The sequence below is a fragment of the Mobula birostris genome, chromosome 5 (genome assembly GCF_030028105.1).
Source record: "Mobula birostris isolate sMobBir1 chromosome 5, sMobBir1.hap1, whole genome shotgun sequence".
Taxonomy (NCBI): Eukaryota; Metazoa; Chordata; class Chondrichthyes; order Myliobatiformes; family Myliobatidae; genus Mobula; species Mobula birostris.
The window spans coordinates 169,635,590-169,656,882 of record NC_092374.1 but is presented as its reverse complement, the minus strand read 5'-3'; the positions used below and the strand labels follow the sequence as shown (position 1 = coordinate 169,656,882).

General features: G+C 41.9%; 1 protein-coding gene across 4 annotated transcripts in view; it reads right to left on the bottom strand.

Annotated features, from left to right (window-relative positions):
* Window positions 1–21,293, bottom strand: part of ubac2 (UBA domain containing 2) — a 207,020-nt gene that overhangs the window by 70,983 nt on the left and 114,744 nt on the right. For 3 of the 4 annotated variants that reach the window (XM_072258839.1, XM_072258840.1, XM_072258842.1), the window contains one exon: window positions 15,411–15,458. The exons of the other annotated variant lie outside the window; for it this stretch is intronic. In XM_072258839.1, coding sequence (XP_072114940.1) covers window positions 15,411–15,458 — 48 coding nt within the window. The remainder of the gene's footprint in view (window positions 1–15,410; window positions 15,459–21,293) is intronic. 4 annotated transcript variants of the gene reach the window in all.

The window sequence follows — 21,293 nt, the reverse complement described above, 5'->3', positions numbered from 1 at the left end:
CTGTACTACTAAATCTGAGAGACATGACTGTTAACATCATCCTGAGATGACACCAAACTTTGCTTAAATTCCACCATGGATCATTCTCAATCAAAAGAGGCAGAGTGGAATAGGCATGCCTTGCATTGAGTGGGAAGGAAATGGAGGACAAGACTTTTTTTTAGCCTTGAAAAGGAGGTGAGTGAGCTGGAAGGAGCAAAAAGTAAGAGCAAAATGAAAAGAGAATTTAAGTTACAAACACCATTTCAAATTCAGAAAAAAAGTCCACTTCCAAAGCAACTTTCATGAAAGGTTCAGTACATTCAAAGAGAAGTCACTCTCATAGTCATACTTTATTGAAACCTATCACGTTGGAAAAAAATTACAGACACTTTTTGCTCAACTCCGAAAATGAGATAATGATCACTCTATCCATCTTTTCACATGGTAGTCTGCGAATGTTGCTACTCATCTTTGAAATTGTATAAATAAGTTGTTTACATTCAGGAGAGCTGATGTGGCTTTAATTTACTGTCTAAACCAAAAGATGACACCTGCAGCATTGCTTCATTTCTTGGATCATCAACCCAGTGGGACTTGAACACACAACCTTCAGTCTCAAAAGAGAGAGCGCTAAAGCTCAGAATTCCCAACAAGGAGATTATTCTCCCAGAAATCACTGCAAGTCATGCTTGATACAAAAACAAATACATTTATATAGCACCTTAAAGTAATAAAGTATCAGAGTGCTTCAGGAAACCTGAAAGCATGTACCACCAATCTCAAGGACAGTTTCTATCATATTGTTATAAGACTATTAAACAGTCCCTTAGTACGATAAGATGGAGTCCTGACCTCTCCATCAGCATCTTCCCCTCTGACATACAATTCCTAAATGGACATTAAACCCATGAACATTACCTCACTTTTAAAATATATATATTATTTGTTTTTGTACAATTTTTAATCTATTCTATAGTTACTTACTGTAATTGATTTATTCATTTTTTCTATATTATCATGCACTGCATTGAACTGCTGCTGCTAGATTAACAAATTTCACGACACATGCCGGTGATAATAAACCTGATTCTGACAATCTACCTCATCACAGCTTTGCACCTTATTACCTGCCTGCACTTTCTCTGTAGCTGTCATTGCTGTCCCTGGTCATACCTTGAGGTACTAATGTGATAAAATGATCTGTATGGATGGTATACAAAACAATTTTTTCCACCACTTCACCTTGGTATATGTCACAATAATAAAGCAATTTACCAACTATGCTGACTAAAATTGATACAGAATCACATTAGGATGTATGAGGTCAAATGGCCAAAAGCTTAACCAGAGAAAGGATTTAGCAAGTAATTAATGAACAATTTTAGGGATAAGCTAAAATCCTATAATGTTTGCATCCATCAATTAACATTTTAACCAAGCTAGGTGTTGTTCTTTGAGCAACTGTTATTTTAGCAGTGTCTCCCTCTCAAGATGAAGATACTATCTAATCATGAGAAACTTTCAAATTTATTGCCCTAAAAAAAAACACAAGCAGACATGAAATTCATCATGTTCTGCTTACATGAAAACATACACTCCAAATATAAAGCTTTTAGGTGCAGATAAGATGCAGGAACAGATAAGTTGTAAGGAGCATTTGAAAAAAAATGAGGTAGTGAGGAGCAAAGGTTCACGGACAGTGCCAAAAGCTGACAGCTCTTTAAGTCTCCCAAGGCCAAGTATATGTTTTAATCATTGCAAGCCCAGCTCAAAGTTTATTGATCTTATTGAGAGGCATCAACTGGCCATTACATCATCAGTTTTATGAAGTCGAATCAGGTACTAGTTTCCTGATTTGTCAAACAATTTGCATTGTATCTTACTATTGTGAGGAAGGCAATCTGAAGATTTTTGTCACATATTCAATAAAAAACTCAAAAGATTAACAAATATTTTACAGAAGAGGGGCTTTAACTCTTCTTGCTAGTATCAGTCTTCAATTAAATCTGTAAATTATGAACTCTGAGGAAGACGATTATCAGTTTAAAATCCATTTTGGAAAAGAGTCAAAGTCAAATTTATTGTCATATGCACAAGTATGCAGAGCTGCGATGACATTTTTACTTGCACACAATTAGTGCAATCCTTACTGAGTGCTGTATATTGGGAGCACAGGGGTACATCTATGTGCTCTGCAGTCAGAACCTTTGGACACAATATAAAACATAGCATCATGCTTAATGTTGTTGTTCGTCCATCATACGTTGATGAGGACCTCGACACCATTACTGATGGTGTCGAGACTAGCGCGTGACTTGGATTTAAGTGAGGGGGAGTTGCACAGCGTCAGCCTCACTCTCTCTTCCCAATTCCCATCTGGATCCAACCCTCAGTGAGATAGGGAGTTGTCTATCCCAGCATGTGAAGACAAGACTCCGGCGGATTGAGCAGACGAGACCAATGGAAGGTCCAATGGTCAAGAAGGCGGTCTCTGCAAGCGTTGTGGAATGTGTAGAGCAGGACAAGACACAGAAGATGTCCTGGTCATCCATTGCACCTAGTCCCATCTCCAGCCGTCTCGACTGGATCATGCTTAATACTTAACATTCAACAACCATTTTAAAAATATATAGATACCTGATAATTATCACATTACTGTTTTTTGGAGCTGCAGTATACAAATTTGAAAATATGTTTCCTTAATTACAACAGTGACATCTGTTTTTCCAGATGTCCATAAGTCAATTTTGCCAGTGAGAAAATGCATAAAAAACACTCAGTATGGTAAATGTACCTCTACAGTATTGTAACAAATTGCATCTAAAACACATAAGACTGATAAGAAAAAAGTAATTACTAAAAATGGGGGTACAGAAAGTATAAAGGAAAATGAACTTGTTCAGATGTAGGTTAAATCAGGCATTTTAAACTGGGAACAACAGGAATTCTGCAGATGCTGGAAATTCAAGCAACACACATAAAAGTTGCTGGTGAACGCAGCAGGCCAGGCAGCATCTCTAGGAAGAGGCGCAGTCGACGTTTCAGGCCGAAACCCTTCGTCAGGAACTGGGGTCTATATGTTTCAGAAGTAACTCATTAGTCATAAAAAGTTTGGCATGGGCTAAAATCTTACTAGAAGCTTTATAAATGTATAACAGATTTCTCCTTTTGCCTTCTCTGATATTAATTACCTCACTTGTGATGTCTGATTGGAATCACTTGTTTTTGATAAACCCCAGGATCCGACCATAAGAAATAAAAATATTTCTCTCAATTGGGCAGATTAACTAAACTTCTATAACGCTCCTTCGCATTTAGTAGAACAAAGTGAACTACTACATCCATGGAGATTCCCTCTGCACATCCTCAGATTTATTATGTCATGGTACAACTTCATAGTTTGAATGGCTACTGGCAACCTGATAGCAATAGAGCAAAGCAGGCCAGGCAGCATCTGTAGGAAGAGGTGCAGTCGACGTTTCAGGTCGAGACCCTTCGTCAGGACTAACTGAAGGAAGAGTGAGTAAGGGATTTGAAAGTTGGAGGGGGAGGGGGAGATCCAAAATGATAGGAGAAGACAGGAGGGGGAGGGATAGAGCCAAGAGCTGTACGGGGGGGGGGGAACCCAGAGGATGGGCAAGAGGTATATTCAGAGGGACAAAGGGAGAAAAAGGAGAGTGAGAGAAAGAATGTGTGCATAAAAATAAGTAACAGATGGGGTACGAGGGGGAGGTGGGGCATTAGCGGAAGTTAGAGAAGTCGATGTTCATGCCATCAGGTTGGAGGCTACCCAGACGGAATATAAGGTGGTGTTCCTCCAACCTGAGTGTGGCTTCATCTTTACAGTAGAGGAGGCCGTGGATAGACATGTCAGAATGGGAATGGGATGTGGAATTAAAATGTGTGGCCACTGGGAGATCCTGCTTTCTCTGGCGGACAGAGCGTAGATGTTCAGCAAAGCGGTCTCCCAGTCTGCGTCGGGTCTCGCCAATATATAAAAGGCCACATCGGGAGCACCGGACGCAGTATATCACCCCAGTCGACTCACAGGTGAAGTGTTGCCTCACCTGGAAGGACTGTTTGGGGCCCTGAATGGCAGTAAGGGAGGAAGTGTAAGGGCATGTGTAGCACTTGTTCCGCTTACACGGATAAGTGCCAGGAGGGAGATCAGTGGGGAGAGATGGGGGGGGGACGAATGGACAAGGGAGTCGCATAGGGAGCGATCCCTGCAGAATGCAGGGGGGGTGGGAGGGAAAGATGTGCTTAGTGGTGGGATCCTGTTGGAGGTGGCGGAAGCTACGGAGAATAATATGTTGGACCCGGAGGCTGGTGGGGTGGTAGGTGAGGACCAGGGGAACCCTATTCCTAGTGGGGTGGTGGGAGGATGGAGTGAGAACAGATGTACGTGAAATGGGGGAGATGCGTTTAAGAGCAGAGTTGATAGTGGAGGAAGGGAAGCCCCTTTCTTTAAAAAAGGAAGACATCTCCCTCGTCCTGGAATGAAAAGCCTCATCTTGAGAGCAGATGCGGTGGAGACGGAGGAATTGCGAGAAGGGGATGGCGTTTTTGCAAGAGACGGTGAGAAGAGGAATAGTCCAGATAGCTGTGAGAGTCAGTAGGCTTATAGTAGACATCAGTGGATAAGCTGTCTCCAGAGACAGAGACAGAAAGATCTAGAAAGGGGAGGGAGGTGTCGGAAATGGACCAGGTAAACTTGAGGGCAGGGTGAAAGTTGGAGGCAAAGTTAATAAAGTCAACGAGTTCTGCATGCGTGCAGGAAGCAGCGCCAATGCAGTCGTCGATGTAGCGAAGGAAAAGTGGGGGACAGATACCAGAATAGGCATGGAATATAGATTGTTCCACAAACCCAACAAAAAGGTAGGCATAGCTAGGACCCATACGGGTGCCCATAGCTACACCTTTAGTTTGGAGGAAGTGGGAGGAGCCAAAGGAGAAATTATTAAGAGTAAGGACTAATTCCGCTAGACGGAGCAGAGTGGTGGTAGAGGGGAACTGATTAGGTCTGGAATCCAAAAAGCGTAGAGCTTTGAGACCTTCCTGGTGGGGGATGGAAGTATATAAGGACTGGACATCCATGGTGAAAACAAAGCGGTGGGGGCCAGGGAACTTAAAATCATCGAAAAGTTTAAGAGCGTGAGAAGTGTCACGAACATTGGTCGGAAGGGATTGAACAAGGGGTGATAAAACCGTGTCGAGGTATGCAGAAACGAGTTCGGTGGGGCAGGAGCAAGCTGAGACAATTGGTCGGCCAGGACAGGCAGGTTTGTGGATCTTAGGTAGGAGGTAGAAACGGGAAGTGCGGGGTGTGGGAACTATAAGGTTGGTAGCAGTGGATGGGAGATCCCCTGAGCAGATAAAGTCGGTGATGGTGTGGGAGACAATGGCCTGGTGCTCCTTAGTGGGGTCACGATTGAGATGAAGCCACACTCAGGTTGGAGGAACAACACCTTACATTCCGTCTGGGTAGCCTCCAACCTGATGGCATGAACATCGACTTCTCTAACTTCCGCTAAGGCCCCACCTCCCCCTCGTACCCCATCTGTTACTTATTTTTATGCACACATTCTTTCATCCACTCTCCTTTTTCTCTCTCTGTCCCTCTGAATATACCTCTTGCCCATCCTCTGGGTCCCCCCCCTTGTCTTTCTTCCCGGACCTCCTGTCCCATGATCCTCTCATATCCCCTTTTGCCTATCACCTGTCCAGCTCTTGGCTCTATCCCTCCCCCTCCTGTCTTCTCCTATCATTTTGGATCTCCCCCTCCCCCTCCAACTTTCAAATCCCTTACTCACTCTTCCTTCAGTTAGTCCTGACGAAGGGTCTCGGCCTGAAACGTCGACTGCACCTCTTCCTACAGATGCTGCCTGGCCTGCTGCGTTCACTAGCAACTTTGATGTGTGTTGCTTGAATTTCCAGCATCTGCAGAATTCCTGTTGTTTGAGCAATAGAGCAAATCTTTTATTGGATGAGCAGAAATTTTCTCCACTTAAACAGCAGAAGACCAAATTTACCATTCTCAGTGCCAATCAGAAATGCATTTTTTGATGACTCTGTCTATCGCTCTGTTGGTAATGTTAGGGCCATATTTGATTCCATTGTGTGTGTAAGACAAGAGTGAGACTGCCTGTTTCCAAAAGTTTGAAGTTCAAAGTACATTTATTACCAAAGTATGTATACAGAATACAACTCTGAGATTAGTCTTCCTCCAGGCAGCCATGTAATAAAGAAACACCATGGAACCCTTTCAAAGAAAACATTAAACAACCAACGCACAAAAAAAGAACAATTTGCACAAATGGCAAAAAGTGAGCAAAAATACTCAGAATATCAAACATCAAACCAGGAGTCCAGGGATATTCAGTTCAGCGCCGCTAGTTGACTGCAGACCATAGAGCCACTTTGCTAGGCACCCCAGTCCACATGATTGCCCCAATCAAACTGCTCAAAAGTAACCAGAATCCAGAAACACATGCAACATAAACCTCAGAGTCCTTCAAATGAGTCCACAGCCACAAGTTTCACCAATCAATCCTTGCAGAGTGGAATATAAGGCTCCTGCACTTTCCTCCAACAGCAGCTCACCTTTGTCAACTTCAACCTTGCTCCACACCTCAATTGTAGGGAAACAATGGAGTCAATCATGGTCTCGTGCCCCACTTCCGGCCACCAGACTGCACATTCTGTTCCCAACCTCACGGAGCCAGCAAAGGGCCAGATTATTCAACTGGCCCAAAAACTCACCAACAAAATGTAACTCACAGGTTCCAATTGCACACAGCTTAGTAGTAGAATCATACTTGAAAGTAGTAGTAGTAGGAGTAGCTTCGTGAATTGTCTGCAGGATGTGGCCACTGGTCGCGTTGTTCGCTGGCACCCTCTTGCCTTCCCAGGAGTCCTTGCTTTCTACTATGGTATCATTCTTCATGACTGTCTCTGCCTCTGCTTAGCTGCTTCATTCATACCTGTTAGCACACCTTGACTATTCTAGTGCACTTCACTCAATCTATCTTCAGCAGTACGGAAAATACTAAAATCTAAAATTAAATGGTATCAGGGCACATATAATAGAATTGGGCAGAGTCAACAAGGATTATTGAAAGGAAAGTCATCTTGGAACATCTGTTCAAATTTCTTGAAGTTGAAACTACAAAATTGACAAGGGAACATCAATGTGTGTGTGGTGTGTCTGGACTTTCGGAAGGCCTTTGGAAAAGATTAAACAAAGATATAGTGTATGCAATTATGGATAATATACTGGATTGATCAATGGACAGAAAAACAGAGTACAATCACTTTTGGGTTGTGAGTCAATGCAGACTGGTTTTGAGGCCTTCAATCTGTCTGAGTGATTTGGATGAGGAGACCAAATGCAATAGTTACAAGTTTGCTGATGATACCTCGCTGGATGCCAGTGTGGGTTGTGGTGGGGATTCAGATGACCTTATGCCTTATACCCATACCATTTTGCTTCAGATACTCTACCAAGGGAAAAAGATTCTTTCTATCTACCATAACTTCTTCTCATATAATTTTATATACATCGATCAGCTCAGCCTCCTCCACTCCAAAGAAAATAAATCTAGTTTATCCAGTCTCCCCTGATAACTGGAATGCTCCAATCCAGGCAACAACCTGGTAGGTTCACATAGAGGATGATGCATATATGCAACAAGCTACCAGAGGAAGTCGCTGAGGCAGGTGCAATACAACAATTAAAAGATATTTCGACAGGTACATGGATAGGAAAGGTTAAGAGGAACATGGGATAAATATGAGCAAATCAGAATCAGACTTATTATCACTGACATATGTGGTAAAAGTTGTTGTTCTGTAGCAGCAGTACAGTGCAACACATAAAATACCATGAATTATAAGAAATACATATGAAAGTTAAATTAATTCACTAATGCAAAATAAAGAGCAAAAATGGTGAGGTGGTGTTCATGGGATTAGCTTAGTTGGGCATCTTGGTCAGCATGGATGAGATGGGCTGAAGAACTCGTTTCTGTGATGTGTTACTCAATCTCCTCTCTACACTGATCACTCCAACCACTGCAGTCCTTCCTATGTGGCAGTAAATGTACAGCTGATATTCTAGCTGGTGCAAAATCAATACATTCTGGTTGATGAAGGCAAGCATCCTATATCTATTCCAGCACCTTATCTACCTGTACCCACTTTCAGGAATCTCTCAATTTGTTCCGCAAGGAAATTCTGTACAGTCACACTCCTTGCAGTCCTATCATTTACTGTGTGTGATCTACCCTTATTTGACACATCACTTTTTACTTTTCAGCTCTGAGGTCCCCTGCTGCATCCTTCTTTTCCCAGATGTGGGCAATGTGATTGTGTATCTTCACCAAAATGTTTAGGATTTCAGCAGGTATGTTGTCAGCTGCCAAGAATGTATTATATTTGAGTTCCAATTCTCTATTTCTTGGCCATCCTTGCCAAATACCATCCATTTGGCAAGAATGGCCAAATAGATTGCTGTGGTATGGAGTGAAGGGCACTCCTATCAAGGACAGGATTTTTGAAATGTTCTTTCATGTGGATATACACCATCACTCTGCCCCTCATGAGTTTGTCCTGGTTCTTGGCTCCTTATGGGGTGGGGTTTAGAACTGTAGATTGCTTTTGTAGCAGTGAAGAATCCACATGTCATGACGGAACCACCTAAGACACTGTTCCCTTGATACACCATCTGTTGTGAAGGTTATGGATTTTCTGCTGGAGCTCTGCTTTCATATTGCTGAAGAATAATTTGTTTTCCCTTGAATAAAGGCAGAGCTTCCATCCCAGGGATGCCTTGTGCTTGTGGTTGATGAGTTCTCGATCTTCTTGCCACTCTGATCAAACCCACTCCGGTATGTCTTGGTGGAAAAGCCAAGAATCTCCTATTAAATTATTCTCAGTCTTATTTCTTTGAGACAAAAGAGGTTCAGGTGAATTTATTTGGGAATAATGTTGCAGTGTTGTAAATCTTTTCTACAACCTCTCCAGGGCATCTATTGATTTTTTCCCCCAAATGTGAACAGAAACTTACAATACACGCTAAGCATGGCTTAGAACAATTTGATTTTTATGTCCTTCCACTTTTGTTTCTGATTCTTGACCACAATGATTCTAACTCCCATTGAGTCAGCATTAAATTTTTAATGTAGTTTGGAGAATCAAAGCTCAGAAGAGGAATTAGATGAATCTCATTTCTATCCCTACTCAGTTCCTTCCAGAAATTTCCCTTTTAAAATATTTATCCAATTCCCTTTTGAGAATTCCTGTTGAAACTGCTTGTTATGTCATTCCAACTGAGACTTGGAAGCTCTGAAATTCTCTTTTTCTCATGTAAGAAGCTCTTTATAATCTATTGCTGATCACCTCTATAGTTCCTGGGTCATTTCTTGTGGGTCATGTAAAAACTTTGGTGAACAGTACTCTTGTCAAACTCCTTGAGGCATTTTATTATGTGGAGTTGCTAAAATCGTGAACAAGAACTTTGAAATTCTGTATTCAAATCTTTGTTGGACTTAAAACCACCTTCTTTTGCTGCCAATAAGTTATCACTGTGCTTCACCATTCATCTTAAACTTCTGGTTTAAGATGGTACTAGTGAAGCATGGCAACGACTTGCAGGCAGCAAACTATTAATTACTTTATCGCTCAACACTTTTTCTCAAAAATGATCACTGCAATCAAAGTTCAGCGTACATTATCAAAGTATACATACTTCATACAACCTTGAAATTCGTCTCCTTACAGCAGCCATGAAATAAAGAACCCCAATAAAACCATTAAAACAAAAGAAGACCTTCAAACATCCAATGTGCAGCAAGGAAAAAAAAATCATGCAAACAATAAAGCAAGCAAACAGCATTCAGAACTGAAGTTCACAATGCCAGGCATTACTGCAGCCGATTCAGAAGTCCACAGAAGCTGATTCAGAAGGTCTCAGTCCAGCACAGAGTCAAGCAAACTCCACAGAGCAGCGAGCCTAACTGACCCATCTCTCACCTCTGACCCCAAAAGACATGGTACGTCTTTTCCACCAAGACATACCATGGCATATGGTCCACAGCTTAAATCATCCAAACCTTGGGTCATTCCTCACCCTCGGGTTCAGGCTCATTGCCTCGATAAGGCCAGTACCCGACCTTTCCAAATTGACTCGGCTCTTAAATCCACCAAACCTTGGATCATTCCATACCTTGGCTCTGCCGTACTGAATTATCCAACCTTTCCGACATGGCTCAGCTCTTAAATTGACCAAACTTCATATTTTTCCATGCCTTGGCTCCACCACATCAAAATTGCCTCCAAGTTGGCTCCAGCAACTCCAGTCCAGACATGCTGTGACTGTCCTGCCCCAATGAAACTCCGGTCAAACCGCAGAAATGCCAAATCATACAAGTGATTCACTCAACTCCAGCAGGGAAGCCGCAGACCGCTGTTGCAGCGATCGCTTACAAGAAAAGGTGTGAATAACAAAGTATATAGTTGCTTTTTTTTGTTGGATTGGCCAGCAGCAAGTTGTTGCTCAAACCAGTAAATAGCACCACCTTAAACGGGGCCTGTAACTTCCCTTCCAGAGTTATTCTTTTGAACTGTCTGTGTGACCTGCCATTTTTGAGGTGTGAATTGAAGTCTCGAAGGTGCAGGACAGTTGCTACATGGTGGAGCCTGGGCCCGAGAGTGTGGACGGACCAAAGTTTGGCTGCTGGAGTGGACTTGGAGGCAATTCGAAGTGGCAGAACCAAGGTGAGGCAGAGTCGAGGTGGCTGGGCCCAGACCTGAGAGTGAGGAACAAGCCCATGTTTGACCGATTTAAGCGCAAGGCTGATTGGAAAGGTTGGGTAAGGGCTGAATTGAGGTGGTGGGTTCCGGGCCCAAGAGCGTATCAAAGCGGCGGGGCCCAGGTCCAAGAACGAGGAACAACCCACTTTTTGACTGACTTACGTGCTGAGCCAGACTGAAAAGGGTCAGGGTATCGGGTCCGGACGTGAGGGATGGTGTTCAACATACTGCTCAGTGAGGTTTACTCACCTGCACTGAACTGAGACTGTAGCCTGCAACTAATGGCTGTGACTGTATTTGTGGCTGTGGACTCACTTCTATGAACTTCAGTTCTGAATATTATTTTCTTACTTATATTCTTGGCAGGCTTTGTTTTTTTCTGTACTTTGAGTTTTTAACAGTCTTTTTTAATGGATTCTATTGGGTTTGTTTGTTTTGTGGCTACCCATAAGGAATCAAATCTCAAGGTTGTACATTGTATACATACTTTGATAATAAATGTACTTTGAACAATCCTCTGTGGATGCTAACCTCTGAGTCAAGAATTCAACTTAAGTGCTTTAATAGTTGCTTAATCAATGTCAGATTTCTGAACATGAAACTTCTTTCATGTGAGGGAAGTATTCCCAAAAGACACCAATGAAAACAACAGAACCCATTCCTAGCCAGAGTAAATCATCAAGCCCCTGAGAAAAGACACAGCTCATAGTCTTTTTTGCCTCTGAATTGCTGCCAACCAGTCATTTACTTTTCTTTTGCATTTCAATGCTCTGATGTGGACAGTGGTAAACTCACATGACAACATCAAAGTCGAAGTAAATTTATTATCAAAGTGCGTATATGACAGCATACACTACCTTGAGATTCATTTTTTTTTCCAGGTATTTACAGGAAAATAAAGAAATACCATAGAACTTATGAAAAACTATGATAGGTTCTGAAAAACGGTGCTGAAAAACACCTCACAGTAGAAAATTTAAGCAATTCATGAAGAGTCTTGACCCGAAACAATGGCTGTTCATTTCCTTCCACAGATGCTACCTCACCTGCTGAGTTTCTCTGATATCCAGATTCTAACGTCTGCAATCCCATGTGTCTTTATTATTGGTCTAATCAACCTGGATTTGACAGGTTTTTTTGATAATACACTCAGTTCAGCCCCCTCCCCGCAACACTGTTAAAGGTGTTAATAAACACAACTCTGTTGGTGAAGTACAAGCTGAAATCCTCTTGTATGATTGAACATCAAAAAATTCACTTTATGACTTTACAATAAAATCTCATCTTTATCTTCTAAAATTTGATAATGCTTCCATCACCATACCATTTGCAGTAACCCATGTAAGATCTATTAATGGAAAGCTTGTTACTCAAGGGAAGTTATTATAAAAAATAAATCATCCAACAAAGTGTTACTCTCTCAAGTACCCCTCTGAGTGGCCACAAAACATTCTGAAAGGGAATCATTCTCAGATGTCAAGGTCCATTCTGGGTACTAGCAACATAAACAGCAAGAGAAATGGCTCTCCCTCTTTTGATAACCTATCGAATATTGAAAGGCCTAGATAGAGCGGATGTTTCCTATAGAGAGAGTGTCTAGGACCAGACAGCACAGCCTCAGAAAACAAGGCCGTCCTTTTACAACAGAAATGAGGAGGAATTTCCTCAGCCAGAAGGCGGTGAAGCTGTGGAATTCACTGCCAGAGACGGCTGTGGAGATCAAGTGTTTGGGTATATTTAAAGTGGAGATTGATAGGTTCTTGATTAGTAGGGGTGTCAAAGGGTACAGGGAAAGGCAGGAAAATAGGGTTGAGAGCGATGATAAATCAGCCATAATGAAATAGCAGAACAAACTTGATGCACCGAACAGCCTATTTCTGCTCTCATGTCTTACTTTGGGTGGATTTGGGAGTCCTTGTGCGGGATTCTCAAAAGGTTAATTTGCACATTGGATCTGTGGAGCGGAAGGCAAATGTGATGTTAGCATTCATTTTAAGAGCGCCAGAATATAAAAGCAAAGATGTAATGTTGAGAGTTTATAAAGCACTGGTGAGGCCTCACTTGGAGTATTTTGAGCAGGTTTGGGCCCTTTGAAGGATGTACTGAAACTGGAGTGGACTCAAAGGAGGTTCACAAAAATGATTGCAGGATTGAATGGCTTGTCATATGAAAACTGTATGATGGTTCTGGGTCTGTATTCACTGGAATTCAGATGAACGAAGGGTGATCTCATAGAAGTTCATTGAATGGTGAAAGGCCTTGATAGAGTGGATGTGGAGAGGATGTTTCCTATGATGGGAGTGTCTAAGACCAGAAGATAGAGCCTCAGAATAGAGGGTCTTCCTTTTAGAACAAAGTTGAGGAGGAAATTTTTTTTAGCCAGAGAGTGGTGAATCTGTGGAATTCTTTGCCACATGCAGCTGTGGAGGACAAGTCTTTATGTATATTTAAGGCACTGGTTGATAGATTGATTGATCGGTCGGTCAGGGCATGAAGGGATATGGAGTGGGCGGAGGAAGGCAGGAGATTGGAGCTGAGAGGGAAAATGGATCAGCCATGCTGAAATGGCAGAGCAGACTCGATGGACCAAATAACCTAATTTTGCTCCTGTTTCTTATAGTCTTATGAGCTAATGAAAGAAAAATTTTAAAAATAAGATTTTTAGAGTTGCAATCTTCTGATTACTCTTGTGCCATGTGCTCATAAGGCAAAAAACTGGATGTGCGGTTGAGAAGGGTTTCAGGTCCATGGTCCATGAGGCTCTCTCCCAGGCCAGATGTACAAGAAGAAGGGGCTGCATCTAAACTGGAGCAGCACGAATATCTTTGCTCATGCTACCTGAGAGGGCTTAAAGCTGTTGGTAGTGGGGTGTGAACCAGAACAGGTCAGCAAGTAGACAGATTAAGGGGAAGGTAGATGTTAGGTCAAGTGCTTCTAAAAGGAAGGGCCAGGTTACTGAATATGATGAGACTAATGGACTGAAGTGTATTTACAGTATTTTAATACGAGGAGTATTTTTAGGTAAAGCAGAACAGCACAGGGTCTGAATTAGTGCATGGAACCACAATGCTGTGGGAATTATAGACTCACAGTTGAGCAAAGGGCTCTCAACATTCAAAGGACTCAGCTGGATATCGATTAGTTAGAGATATGAGCAGACAAGTGGCAGATGAAGTTTAATCCAGACAAGTAGGAGGTATTGCAATTTGGAAGGTCACATTTAAAAAGGAAAGGGAAAATGGCAGAGTAAATAGCAGAAGCATTGATGTAGAGAGGGATCTTGGGGTGCAAAGTCCATAGATCCCTGAAAGTGGCAACATAATACAAGGCTGGTAAAGGCAGTGAGAGGTATTGAAGAGAATGGACCAGAGGAAAAAGGAAAGGAGGAGGGGAACCACAGGGAGGTGATAGGCAGGTGAGAGGAGGTAACAGACCAGAGTGGGGAATAGAAGAGGAGGAAAGGGGGAGGGAATTTTTTTCCACCGGAAGGAGAAATTGATATTCATGTCATCAGGTTGGAGGCCGCCCAGATGGAATATAAGGTGTTGCTCCTCCACCCTGATGGCGGCCTCTTCTTGGCACAAGAGAAGGCCATGGACCAACATGTCAAAACAGGAAGGGGAATTTGAATTAAAATGTTGGTCCACCGGGAAGTTCTACTTTTGGTGGAAGGAGCAGAGGTGCTCGACGAAGTGGCTCCCCAATTTACGACAGGTCTCATCAACGTAGAGAAGGCTGCACTGGACACAACAGGCGGCCACAGCAGATTTGCAGGTGAAGTGCTGCCTCACCTGAAAGGTCTGTTTAGGGCCCTAAATGGAGGTGATGGAGGAGGTGAATGGGCAGGTGTAGCACTTTGGCTATTTGCAGTGATAAGTGCGGGAAGGAGATTAGTGTGGAGGAACGAATGGACAAGGGAATCATGAAGGGACCGAGCCCTGCAGAAAGCAGAGGTTTGAAGGGGTGGGGAGCTAAAGATACGCTTCGTGGTAGGATCCTTTTGGAGATGGCGGAGGTTGCAGAGAATGAAGTGTTGGATGTGGAGGCTCATGGGGTGGTAGGTAAAGACAAGTGAAACTATCACCGTTAAGATGACAGGAAAATCAGGTTAACATGGATGTTTGGGAAATGGAGGAGATGCTGTTCTATATTCTAACCGTAGATATACATCACCAGCTGGAGTGAATGCAATGGATCATTTAAAGATCTTCAGAGGGTTTGAAAGAGTACAAGTAGAGATGTTGTCACTGGTAGGTAAGATGAAAACCAGGGGAATAAATACATCACTATTACTCATACATTCAATAGAAAATTCTGGGGAAACTTCATTGCTCAAAGCAGGTGAAAATGTGGAACTTACTACCACAAGATTAGGGCAAATAACAGTTAAGGGGAAGCTGGGTAAATACGTGAGGGTTACCTGAAGAGATGCTTGTGGGGTGATTGGGGTTTGTGTGGGAGAGCACTCACTGATCAAATGGCCTGGTTTTGTTCTTTAAAGCTAATGTAATTCATAAAAGAAGCATTTTTACCATGTAGCATTCAAGTACTGTTACAATAAATGTAAAATTTAAACCACTGAAAAGGAACTTTGTCAAAGCAAGTAGAGTGCTTACCAATCCACTGAATGCCAAGATCCAAATATTGGTACTGGAAGTCAAAAGCTGCAAAGAAAAATCATTTATAAGCAGCTGCAGAACAACTGGAATAAGAGTTCTTACTTCTTGATATGCAATTTTCTTTTTCTTTAATTCTTAAAGAGAGAAAAAGATTAATTCTAGCGATAGCGTCAACATGTTCTTGAGATCAGGCCAGCATGGCCTAAGTATTTCAGTTAAAGAACAGTACAGAGCAGAGGGAGAAGAGAGAAAGATACAGCTGCTTACTCTGTTAATATTTGTGCTCACTCATCAGTTATCCAACCTCTAACCTGATTATTACATTTGACATGTGATGGCCAATTACCTGGCTCATTATATGAAATTAGGATATGCAGATAATTAGGGCCTCAGGCTGAACCCAATTAGATAATAACCAAACTCTATATTACGTCCCTTTTTTCCTTGACTCTTGCTTCACGGTCATTTATTAATATTAGCTCTAATATTTGCAATAACTCCTCCAGCCTCCATAGCTATTTTGGGAGAGAGTGTTCCAGAATCCCAGTAGGTTCTGCCTGACATCACTTGGAGTTATGAGCCTTGGTCTTGATACGGTTCATTCTCTGTCTCTAACCTTCAGAGCAGAGAATTTCCACTTATCCACAATAGGTAGAGTGATATCTGAAGATTATGCCTGTTGGGGGAATTCATGTTCCAGGTGGGCTGCAACCTGAGCTGGGCTAAGCAGGCTGGAAGATGACATGAGTGAAGAGAAGGCTGTTATCAAGAAACAGGACAACTCTATTCGATATAAGTACTTGGGTTGGAAAGAAGAAAAGGACTGAAAATTCAAAGAGAAATTAATTGAAATACATTTCAGTTAAACTTCCAGAGATTGAATTATTTTATAAATTCATTCTTTGGATGCATGGCCAGCATTTATCGCCATCTTCGACTGCCTCTCGTCAACCTTTTAAACAATTGCAGTCCTTGTGATGAAAGTACTTCTGCTTTATTGCTGGGTAGATAGTTTGAGATTTTAATCTGGAATGGTGTGATGTTTCCCCAGAGAGCAGTGAGAATGCAGAATGTGTTCCTGCTAAAAACAGTTAAGATAATTGGCAGAGATGCATTTAAGGAGAAGATGGTTAACTATATGAACAAAGAAATAGATATGGTTATGTGTTATCAAGTCAGAATAATGCATTGAACAAGAGAGTATGGCAATAACAACAAAATAAATTTGCATTCACATTACACTTTGAACATAGTACAAAGGGTTAAAGTACTGGTTGAGCAATAGATACAGTGCCCATAAGTATTAACCCCCTTTGGAAGTTTTCATGTGTTATTGTTTTACAACATTGAATCACAGTGGATTTCATTTGACTTTTTTTTGACACTAATCAACAGAAAAGACTCTTTCGTGTCAACGTGAAAACACATTTCAACAAATTGGTCTAAATTTATTACAACTATTAAACACAAAATAATTGATTGCATAATTACTCACCCCTTCACCAGTATTTAGTAGGTGAACCTTTGGCATCAATTACAGCCTTGAGTCTGCGTGGATTGGTCTCTATCAGCTTTGCACATTTGGACACTCCAATTTTCCCCATTCTCCTTTTACAAAATTGCTCATGCATTGTGAGTGAACAGCCCCTTTCAAGCCCAGCCACAAATTCTCAATTGGATTGAGGACTGAATTCTGACTTGGCCATTTCAGGACATTAACTTTGTTGTTTTTAAGTTATTCCTGTGCAGCTATGGCTTTATGCTTGGGGCCATTGTCTTCCTGGAAAACAAATCTCCCAAGTCACAGTTTTCTTGCAGACTGCATCAGGTTTTCCTCCAGTATTTTGCTGTATTTGCTGCACTGATTTTACCCTCTGTCTTCACAAGCCTTCCAGGACCTGCTACAGTAAGGCATCCCCACAACATGATGCAGCCGCCACTATGCTTCACGGTAGGGATGGTGTGTTTTTGATGATATGCAATGTTAGCCATTAGTCTGATGGCTAAAAGGCTCAATTTTGGTTTCATCAGACCATAGAACCTCCTTCCAGCTGACTTCAGAGTCTCCCACGGGCATTCTGGCAAACTCTAACTGAGATTTCATTTGAGTTTTTTTTCAACAGTGGCTTTCTCTTTGCCACTCTCCCATAAAGCTACAACTGGTGAAGCACCTGGGCAACAGTTGCTGTTTGCGCAGTCTCTCCCATCTCGCCACCGAAGTTGGTAATTCCTCCAGAGCTGTCATAGGTCTCTTGGTGGCTTACCTTACTTGTCCCCTTCTTGCACAGTCACTCAGTTATTGAAGACGGCCTGCTCTAGGCAGATTTACATCTCTGCCATGTTCTTTCCATTGCTTGATGATTGACTTAACTGTACTCCAAGGGATATTCAGTGACTTGGAAATTTTCTTGTATACATCTCCTGAGTTGTACTTTTCAATAATCTTTTCGCAGAAATGCTTGGAGTGTTCTTTTGTCTTCATGGTGTAGTTTTTGCCAGGATACTGACTCACCAGCAGTGGAACCTTCCGGATACAGGTGTATTTTTACTACAATCAATTGAAACACCTTGATTGCACACAGGGGATCTCGATTTAACTAATTATGTGACTTCTAAACTCATTGGCTGCACCAGTGATAATTTGTTGTGTCATATTAAAGGAGGTGAATATTTACGCAATCAATTATTTTGTGTCTTATATTTGAAATTAATTTAGATCACTTTGTAGAGATCTGTTTTCACTTTGACATGGAAGAATCTTTTTCTGTAGGTCAGTGTCAAAAAATGCCAAATTAAATCTACTGTGATTCATTGTTGTAAAACAATAAAACATGAAAACTTACAAACGGAATACTTTTTACATTAGATGAGGTGACCAAAATCTTAGTCAAACAGGTTTTAAAGAGCATTTTCAAGTTCAAAGTTAATTTTATTATCAAAGTACATATATATCACCATATATAACCCTGAGATTCATTTTCTTGTGAGCATTCTCAACAAATCTATAGAACAGTAACTAATACAAAATCAATGAAAGACCATCCAACCAGGGCATTCAACCAGAGTGTAGAACAGAACACACTGTGCAAATGCAAATATAAATGAATAACAAGAGCATGAGATGAAGAGTCTTTGAATGTGAGTCCATTGGTTGTGTGCACATTTCAATGATGGGGCAAGTGAAGTTGAGTGAAGTTATCCCCTTTTGTTCAAGAGCCTGATAGTTGAGGGGTAGTAACTGTTTCTGAATCTGGTGCTACAAATGCTGAGGCTCCTGTCCCTTCTTCCTGATGGCAGCAGTGAGAAGAGAGCATAACCTGGGTGGTGGGGAATTCCTGACATAGTCACACACTCAAGAACTTCTATAGATGTACTGTAGAGAGCATTCTGTCAGGGTGTTTCACTGTCTGGTATGGTGGGGAGTGGTGCTACTGCAAAGGAATAAAAGAAGCTGCAGAGGGTCGTAAATTTAGTCCGCTTCATCTTGGGTGCTAGTCTACAAAGCACCCAGACCATCTTCAAGGAGCAGTGTCTCAGAAAGGCAGCATCTATTAAGGACGCCCAGCACCCAGGGTGTGCCCTTTTCTCATGGTTATCATCAAGTTGGAGGTACAGAAGCCTGAAGGCACACTTCCAGCGATTCAGGAACAGCTTCTTCCCTTCTGTCACCCTTTCTAAATGGACATTGAACCCATGAACACTGCCTCACTTTTTAAATATATATTATTCCTGTTTTTATACGATTTTTAATCTATTCAATAATTCTATATATCGTAATTGATTATTTATTTATTTTCTTCTCTATTATGTATTGCATTGAACTGCTGCTGCTAAGTTAACAAATTTCACGGCACATCCCAGTGATAATACACCTGATTCTGATTCTGATGATTGATACTGCTTTCCTATGAGTGTTTCATGTAGATGTACTCAATGGTTGGGTCTGCGCTCAAGGAAGAGCAAATAGCAAGGCAGAAGGGCTTGGTGGGGGAGGGGTAAATTGCAGAGTTTGGAGCTCAGCTGCGAGGGCACACCTGTCTTTAGAGCAGCAACACAAATAGCAGTGTGCGAAGAACAATTCCAGAAACCCAGAGCTCTCCAAGGTCTGTGCAGCTGAAGGAATTCAAGAGATAAGGAAATACGAGGGCATAGATTGGAGAGTAAGGAATAAAATATTAAAATCAGAATGTTTCCAGCCTGGAAGTGGTGAAGATTATTAAGCATAGCTATGAAAATATTGATACGAGTCTGGATGAACTCAAACTACAAAAGATGGAAGGTAGATATAAGCCAAGAAAGCATTGCTCTGATGAAGAATCTTTAACTTGAAATCGTAATGGTTTCTCTCCACAGATGCTGTATGACCTGCTGAGTTTTTTCAGCATGTTCTCTTTTCATTTCAGATTTTCAGCATCACAGCTTTTCATCCTCAAATGGTGGAATAATCTGTTCACAATGCACTTTAGAGGCAAGAAAGAAACGACAACTCTGAAATAAAACTAGTCTGTGCCGCAGAAGAAGGAGGAGACCATAAGACGTAGGAACAGAATTAGGCCATCTGGCCCATCGAGTCTGCTCCGCCATTCAATCATAGCTGATCCTTTTTTTTTTCTCTTCCTCAACCCCAGCTCCCGGCCTTCTCCTTGTAACCTTTGATGCCATGTCCAATCAAGAACCTATCAATCTCTGCCTTAAATACACCTAACGACCTGACATCCACAGCTGCACGTGGCTACAAATTCCACAAATTCACCACCCTTTGGCTAAAGAAATTTCTCTGCATCTCTGTTTTGAAAGGGTGCCCCTCTATCCTGATGCTGTGCCCTCTTGTCCTAGACTCTCCCACCATGGGAAACATCCTTACCACATCTACTCTGTCTAGGCCTTTCAACATTCAAAAGGTTTCAATGAGAACCCCGCTCATCCTTCTGAATTCCAGTGAGTACAGACACAGAGCCATCAAATGTTCCTCCTATGATAACCCTTTTATTCCTGAAATCATCTTTGTGAACCTCCTCTGAAACCTCTCCAATGCCAGCACATCTTTTCTAAGATGAGGGACCCAAATCTGTTCACAATACTCAAGGTGAGGCCTCACCAGTGCCTTATAAAGCCCTCAGCATCACATCCCTCTTGAAATTCTGACCTCTTGAAATGAATGCTAACCTGGCATTTGCCTTCCTCACCACTGACTCGACCTGCAAGTTAACCTTTAGGGTGTTCTGCACAAGGACTCTCAAGTCCCTTTGTACCTCAGATTTTTGGATTTTCTCCTCGTTTAGAAAATAGTCTGGACATTTATTTCTACTACCAAAGGGCATAACCATGTATTTTCCAACAACATATTTGATTTGCCACTTTCTTGCCCTTTCTCCTAATCTAAGTCCTGCTGCATCCTACCTGTTTGCTCAACACTTCTTGCCCCTCCACCAATCTTCGTATCATCTGTAAACTTGGCAACAAAGCCATCTATTCCATCATCTAAATCATTGATATACAGCTTAAAAAGAAGTGGTCCCAACATCAACCCCTGCGGAACACCACTGGTCACTGGCAATCAACCAGAATAGGATCCTTTTATTCCCACTCACTGCCTCCTACCAATCAATCAATGCTCTAATTATGCCAGTAACTTTCCTGTAATACCATGGACTCTTAACTTGGTAAGCAGCCTCATGTGTCGCAGCTTGTCAAAGGCCTTCTGAAAGTCCAAATATGCAACATCCACTGCATTCCCTTTATCTATCCTACTTGTAATGTCCTCAAAGAATTCCAACAGGTTCGTCAGGCAGGGTTTTCCCTGAAGGAAACTATGCTGACTTTGTACTACCTTGTCCCGTGTCACCAAGTATTCCATCACCTCATCCTCAACAAATGACT